Source organism: Typopeltis vanoorti, chromosome 15 (genome assembly GCF_054136105.1).
Source record: "Typopeltis vanoorti isolate ZY-2024b chromosome 15, IOZ_Tvanoo_1.0, whole genome shotgun sequence".
Lineage (NCBI taxonomy): Eukaryota > Metazoa > Arthropoda > Arachnida > Uropygi > Thelyphonidae > Typopeltis > Typopeltis vanoorti.
In genome coordinates this window covers 85178494-85187021 of record NC_143563.1, presented here as the reverse complement: position 1 = coordinate 85187021, position 8528 = coordinate 85178494, and the positions used below count along the sequence as shown (strand labels likewise).

Below are 8528 nucleotides of genomic sequence, written 5' to 3'. Positions count from 1 at the left end.
CAGCAATGTAAACTCCTGAATTTTCACAATCCATAATAACTCCCAAGTCTCTAGCTTCATTAACTGTTTCCAACAAATTCCTTATTCCAATTCACTTTGCCTGTAATGTCCTGTGTCTAAGATGCAAAAATTTATGCTTGGTAACACCGAACTGACATTCTCTTTTGCCCATATCACCAATCTGTTCAAATCAGCCTGCAGAAATTTAGTATCAGCTACATTCCTTATCACTTTCCCAAACTTAGCAAATAACTATCACACTCAAGAACATACATATTAAACAACAATGGCCCAAGTAGAGAACCCTTGGTACAACAGTAGTCATTCTCCTCCTCACAGATTCAGCACCACCATGGATCACTTTCTGATTAGCCACTCTAATCCATGTCAAGTTTAGTTTGCAAACTATTCCCCTTTGAGATTGTAAAACAATCTTCAACATGGAATCCTGTCAAATACCTCAGCAAAATCCTAAAAGAATGGGAATTAATACATCACAATATATCAATTCCCATTCAATAATCTTCAGCCTTATCCAACTCTGCTGTAACTTCAGCAAGTGACATTTCTTATCTTATCCAACTTCTCTCTCTCTCATTATTTCTCATCCAACTCTGCTATCACTTTATCAAGTGACAGCAGAGTTGGATAAGGCTGACTATTTTTAAAGCAAGGCCTACTTATAACAAAAAGATGCTATCCCATATAGGGGATCTTTGTGTTTTGTATCCACAACACAGTGGATACTTTGGATGCAATTTTTAAACAATCTTTCTCTCTGATATCATGATAACACCACCAGATATTAAACAAGTATAATTTTAAAATATCTACTTACTATATATATGTATATTATAATCACACCTAGAAATGTTTTCTAATCTACATTAAATAAGAAACTTGTTTCTAAATAAAATGTTAAAATTCTGATTATCTCTGCTAATATTTTTTTTTGGTCAAACTCCTCTATTAACCAATCCTTGCATGTCAATTGACTTCTGGTACAGTACCATGTAACTGGTACTTGAATTATCCAAATGAGAAATTGTCTACCTGAAGTTGGATAAACAGTAGATTACTGTATCTTAAATTTTTAATAAATTATTCTAAAGATAATTAAGTCATACTTTTAAAATAAAACACGCGACTGTGTTTTATTTTAAAAGTATGACTGTGCTGTTTTTCATGGCCATGCATAAAATAAGATAAGAAATGCATCATATATTATGCTATACAAAATAACTATTAAAACAAAACAGGCTGTGTTCTGGTGACACAACTGTGGCATATTAGAAATCACAGAGGATCTAATGTAACCAATATAAAATCAGACAATTGTGGTCAGTTATTTGAAAGGATTGCTTCAGTGGCATTAGTATCTTCAAGACAGCTCATCTAACAATACTAAGTTCAGATGATGAATAGAGAATGCTTATATTTTGGAATGTAAATATAGAAACACATTTTATAGTAATCTGTGGAACTGTGAATTTTATTAGCACAACGCAGCAGGTATGATAGCATAAAACAATATCTCCCTACCCAACTTTTAAACACTCTTGGGATGTAAGTGAACATTAAGAAATTAAGTATATTTACTGTTTCAATCTATATTCATATTACAGAAGATGTGAATTTTCCGAGACAGAAATGTAAACACTTTATATTAAAAATGATATAACATGTGCATCAGCATCTAAGCATATTGATATACAATAATTATCCCTGTATATAAGACTGCTCAATAAAAATAATCATAATAATAAAATGAAACATTTTTTAAATGATTATCTCCCATTTGGTTTTTCTGAAAATGGCTTAAATTTAATGCAAACATATCACCTAGTTAAATATTGAAAAATATTGCCAACAGAAATATTTTAATTTTTCTCAATAATTCAATTATATGGTATTAATGATTAATAATTAATACCATATACACGCATTAAATCATATTTGTCAACATGAACTTGAAGACAATGGGTAAAATTAAGGATGCAACGTATGCTTAATAATAGTATTATTAAGCAAAAATGAATAATTTTTCCCCAATATCTGAATGTTTACGTGCAATTAACTTGATACAGCTGGCCAATTATTCATAAATAATTCATACATATATATATATATATAAAATGTAATCTAAATATAGCTGCTTTCATTTTGTATTTCTTAGAAGTATAACAAGTCCTAACATTGAAGACACTATACCACACATTCCAACTTGCATTGGCTTTAATTTCTGAGCCCACATGAAACCACCTGGAAGAAGATTAATAGCAATAGCAAGATCAGCTGCTGATTTGATCACTGCGAGTAACTGCTCCAACTGCATACCAACAAGGTCCTGCTGTTTACTAGAAAGAGGTTGGTTTATATAAGATAAAAAAGACCAATCAGAAAAGCATAATGATACACGTCAATTTAGATAACACCCTGTCGGGGCATAAAATGTTATGACATTAATATTTAATGCTAAAATTATTATTTATTCTGCATGTCTATAGCAGGGTTCCAGAAATCCACTCGCCAAGGGTAAGTTATCAGAGACAAGTGGCAAGTGAATTTTCAGCCCTGTTCTAAATGTATTCAAACTGTATTGTCTTATTTTCTTTGCATAATTTACACATTTTATTTTTTTTAAAACATAACCTCATTCAATATCAAATGATTTGGTCACAGGCAGCCTCCAATGAATGTAATAAAGAAGTTTTATTAACAACTAGGAGATATTAAATTAATTATATAAGACACTAAAATTAACTCTTTGTAGACTATTTATCCCTGCCAAATATTAATTTGCACAGAGACTCTAAAAAATACCTTGCTGATGTTTTTCAAATGTAAAATAATTCCAGTCTATTATAACAAGTGGCACTATTTATCTCTCACCCTCTTTTTATATATATATATATATAGAGAGAGAGAGAGAGAGAGAGAGTGTGTGTGTGTGTTCACTAGGCTTTTTGCTTGGAGATTTGTGAATGAGTGGAATGGACTGCCAGAGGTAGTTATGAGTGCCCAACAGTGAACAAGTTTAAGGAAAGGTATGACAAGCATTGTGCAAATAATAATTAGTGTGAGTTCTATGCAATAAGTCTCAATTCCATGGAGATACCCAAATAATAATATAATTACATTTAGAATATAAACTCACTCTTCATTATGGACAATAAATGAAAGGAAATACAAACTACACCTATTAGTTTTGTGAAGCATAAAACAAGGCAGAGAGCTTAAGGGACCAGAAAATATTAAAAACACTGGAAAAAAGAGTTGTGTCATCAGCTAAAAACAGTCAAGAGGTGCTTTCAAGATTGTGCTAGGAAGACAAAGTTACAAGTCATTCTGTAACGTACAAAAAAACATAAAACTATTGACAAACTCTAAATTACAACAAGGTTTTTGAGGCCTTTTAAAAGTGGAGAGATTTGTTTCATGAGACATTCAATTTTCATAAAAATGCTGTGACCAGACTTGGCCAGCAATCACCTGGAAAATACATTTCTAGCCACTTTCTAAAGCAGTATGCATTCTAAAATGTTTTAACACTTGAAATGTCTTTTTTAATATAGCCTATTATAATGCTAAATTAAATAAAGCATTTACTAACTTAAAACTTCATAGGCAGTAAAACAGTATCAAAATTAATGAATTGTAAAGAAGTTGTGTAGTTACTGATGATGTCAGACAAAAATTAGTTAAGGATGTCAGAGACAAATCTTCTAGATGCTTCTACATATATTTTAAACAAGGAGAAACCTGTTCCCAGAACCGGCGCAAGACAGGGGCAGAATGGGCGAATGCCGCAGGTGGAAAAGTAAAAGGGTGGAAAACTTAGAGTTTATGTTACAATTATGCTGGAGGCAGAAAAAAATTTTTAAAAAAAATCAAATTTATATATACATATTTATAAAGATAATTATATTTTATTCTAATGATATAAGTTCCAATAATTATTTTTATTTCGATAATCCCTGGGACCAGTACCATCAACAGGATGTAGTTATGAGGCAGCCTGCCTCATGGCTCTGCTTAACACTCGGGCACTCGCATCTGATTTGACAGATACATGCTAATTGTTAACATGAATATTCTTTAACCTATCTATTGTGTAGGTTGAAGGTCATGAGTAGCTGCACGTGAGTATATTACGAGTGCTATTTTGCACTTTTGTTGCTGTCAGTTTGGTTTAACATGTGTTATTCAAAGATTTGTGATATTTGACCCTGCGGATGTCCCGGCAGATCTGACAGATACTTGCTAATTGACATAGATATTTTATTGTATAGGTTGAAGGTCATGACTAGCTGTGCGTGCGTATGTTACGAGTGATATATCACACTTTTTTTTTTTTTTGTTATGAGTTTGGTTGAACACGTTTTTTTTGTAAAGGTTGTGATGTATCTGAGAGATACTGCAAGCTCTGATATCAGTATAGCTCATAAATATAAATGGTCAGATTATTCATATGCTGAGCAACAATGTTAAAATAAGGCGCAGAATATTTATTAGAAATCTCATAATGCAGTGTCAGAACAAATAAAAAGGTGTTCAGAAATCTCTACAGGTGTGAATAGGCCTTTACACCTGAAACTTCATTAATTTCAGACGCAATTTGAAGGAAATTCTAATGACGACCTAGATATGGCTCCCTCGACAAACAGAAAAAGATGTTTTATGTGCTATGCATCCAAAACGAGTCGCTTATCAAAATATTTTTGCAAGCATTGTAAAAAGTATTATGCTTTCAGCATAGCAATATTATTTGCGATGACTGTTATGACAGTTTTGTAAATCCAACTATTGAAGATGCTGATTAATTAATGTTAAATGCATTTCTTTACTTTTATTTTCTTTCATTATCGATATTTGCATTATTTTGTAACAAAAATTTTTATTCTTTATATTTCTTTCTTTCAATAATTTTTAGATTGTAACTGAAAATAAATAAACCATCATGTATTACTGAAATAGAGAGCCAAAGGTTTATTTATTATACATGTCCTCTAGAACAGCACTTCCCAAACTGTGGGCTGTGGTCCCCATGGGGGCCACAAGTTTTGTTGAAGGAGCCGTGAAATAATTAAAACAAATTTTAAATGTTTTAAGATTAAGTAGTTCTTTTTTTTTTTTTTTAATCTTAAAAGAAACTCATTTAATTTTTATTATTTATTATTTCTTGTATATTATTTTTTTTAATATTTTAATGGAAAAAATCACACATTGGTGTTCATCCACAAAATTTTCTTCCTGCATATTTTGCGCTTAATGAATATTAGTAAATATATTCTTATTCATATAAGTTTCATTTCAAAGGTATTGATAAGAAGCACAAAAAAGCTTACAAACACAAAATCTTGAATATAAATACAATAAATATTATAATAATATATGTCTGTATTACTATTTTTTTTTTCCGATGGGGGGGGGGGGGGGCACGAAATTTTTTAATTTTTCCAAAGGGGGAGGGAGCCTTTACATCCATAAGTTTGGGAAGCACTGCTCTAGAAGATGTGCTTTACATTTATGGAAAATACTAATGAAAGTGGTCTGGGGCTTGCTCAACCTTTACTAGAAGTTGCCCATAAGGCACTACTTATGCTTGCATCCGCCGAAACTTTTAGTTTCTATATATTCGGAACAAAACTCTTGTATTTTATATATTCGGCTATGAAATAATGTTGGAGTCAATATTCACTTAATTTGTACCATCATGAATTATGCTTGCAGTGTTTTTTCTTTATGTTTTTTGCATTTTAGCACATACTAGTAATGAATGTATCTCTCAGATATACCGCGTCATACGCTGCGAGCTCCTGAGTGTTAATAAGGGCACTCGTTCAGTCGTATTACGGCAACAATATTTTACAAAAATACAGCATTTAGTTTACTAAATAATAAAAATATTATAATCATACATACTAAAACTAAACATTTTAGAACCCACTTATTAGATACTGAAGGAAATATATAAAGTATCATACAATGTGAATCTCATAAACTTTTATAGTCCACATATATATATATTAAATTATATTATGCATGAATCCTCCTCACTCCCTGCAGTAAACAATATGCCCTCCACAAAAAAAACAAAAAAAAAAAAACGAAAAACAATTACTTTTATTATGTCAATGAATAAGGTTCACAGACATCTGCAGACTGTGTAATATATTTCTCAACAAATAGTGCAATTACAGACAACTGAGAATATAAACACTAACTAATGAATTACATCTCCCCTCCAAAAGAAACTGCTATATAGACCCAAGCAAAACCACATGTTGCCGATGCAACATAAGGTTTTGCTTGACACTACCCCGACATGACGTGTTAAAACTAAGAAATATATAGTGAATATATTTCAGATATTATGGAAATCGGTTTAAGAGAATTAGCATTTTCATTCAATTGTTGCTTTTTGTTTGGGTCGCGGAGTCTTTTGTTAATACTGCACCAATCATATGTACTTCTTAATAGCTGCTTTTTCTATATTGGCCTACAATCGTGCACATCTTTCACTTCTCGTTAGTAATTTGTCAAGGATTGTTCATTACATATCTCAAGTCTTAAATTACTGGTAATTTTTGCTTGATATAATGGGAATAAAGATGTCTCTATTTGGGTAGGTAATTTTGACGTTGCACACAAGGAACTGTGTGCAACTCGAGGACAGAAGAAGTGATGGAGAATAGAAGCTTCTTAGTAAGACATACCCATTTTCAGTTTTTTCTTTCTGTAAACTTTAGTTTCCGAAAATCCCTGCATATATCTCGCACCACGATTTTTTAGCTTTAATTCTGGGAAAAAAGTACGAGTTATATTCGAGCGGTAATTTTTTAGCTTTCAAATTCTTAAGTATGGATCATTTGTTAAATACTGGATTTATAAAACGCACAAAAGAGAGCAATATAGCAGATATAGAAATAAGCAATTTCACTCCTCTCACTGATGATAAATTATTTATATTAAGTAAAAATGTATAGTATCTTTATAAATTTTGTTCTATTAATAATAAATCATTTCTTTTTTGTGTTTAAATGTACATCTAAATTCAAATAAAACAGACATTTACAATGAAATATATTTTTATTTATTATTATTATTATTATTTTGATAAGATGCTTGGTAATATTGAAAATTAAAAAGGGATACACGGATATCTGAAGTTTCAAAAATACTGATCTATCCAAATATTTAGTCTGAAACATAGGTATATATTACGCTGTTCGTTTTCTTAAATTCTGCTTCAAATTTGGATAGATGAAACAGCATGATTGATATGCACTTACATTTTTTTCAGCATCATTTCAATTTGAATGTGAAACATATTGAGTGTATTTGTGTATTTGTTTAAGTGACTTTGGACAATTTTTGACTTTTTTTAATTGTGTACTTTTTTTGATAGACAAATAAAATTTTAAAGATAATAGTTTATAAATTATAAACATATTAATCAGAGGCGCATTTTGCTAAAATGCCAAAATCGCTCATGGCAGCAGACTTTGCATCTTACATTGCCCTCGATAATTACAGTTTACCTTTAATTATTAAATTTTCAAATTATTGTATAAATTAATTATTTATAATAAAAATCCATAGAAGGAAACTGTTTTAAATTGATTTTTTTAAATAAGATTTAATTGTTTTAAAACTCTTAAAAATAATAAATTAACTCAAAATTAATAATTAATAGAAAAAGAATAATTTATCAATAAGAAATTTATTGTAATTTAGATCAGTAATTTTAAAGAGAAAAAGTTATCGGGACTTACTTTTCTCAAAAGGAAAAGAGAAAAGGAAGAGCAAGTAAAGTAAGCAACAAGTAATTAAGGAGATTTGGAATTTGTGTGAACAAGGTGTGCTCACCTTGCTGAGACAAAGGAAGTCAGGAGCAGGTTTTTTGCATGGAGAGTGGTGAGTGATTGGAATGCATTACCCGAGAGTGTGGTGAGCGCAGATACAGTAAATATATTTAAGGCGCGGTATGATAAGTTATGTGTATAATAGTGGACCTCCTACGATGTGTCTTTGACTCCATGAAGGTTTTTATAATAATAATAATTATTATTATTATAAATCTTTCACATATCCGAAAAAGTTTTCTTACATGCCAGTTTGCTATCCCTGTATTAATGTGTATTATATTATTAGCTTGCAGAATGAATTTTGTTACATCGTATTTATGAAGGCATTTGTCCAAATCAAGTAAAAGAAATACACAAAGCTTTAATTTTCATCACAGAAGATGACAGCTTAATTGGGCATCAAGGCATTAAAACAAAATTGGAAGCTAGTTAGCAAAAAAAATTAATTTTTTCAAGTTTATATTTGGCACATTTGTTTGGTATGGCATTCTAACTGAAGTCAATGCATCTAGCAAACAATTGCAAAATATCTCTTGCAATATTATGGTAGCCTTGAAATCATTAGATGTCCTGACGAATCAATTATTAATTTTGAGCGACAGTTTAAAATTAATTTTTTTAATGTAATTCTTGATTTAGCAATAACATCAATTACTG

General features: G+C 30.6%; 1 protein-coding gene across 1 annotated transcript in view; it reads right to left on the bottom strand.

The window, feature by feature from the left end:
* Positions 1-1469: 1469 nt before the first annotated feature.
* LOC150098947 (peroxisomal membrane protein 11C-like) overlaps positions 1470-8528 on the bottom strand; it is an 87648-nt gene continuing 80589 nt past the window's right edge. The window contains exon 4 of the mRNA XM_090405368.1: positions 1470-2357. Within this exon, the coding sequence (XP_090261494.1) occupies positions 2159-2357 (199 nt within the window). The 3' untranslated portion in view covers positions 1470-2158. The remainder of the gene's footprint in view (positions 2358-8528) is intronic.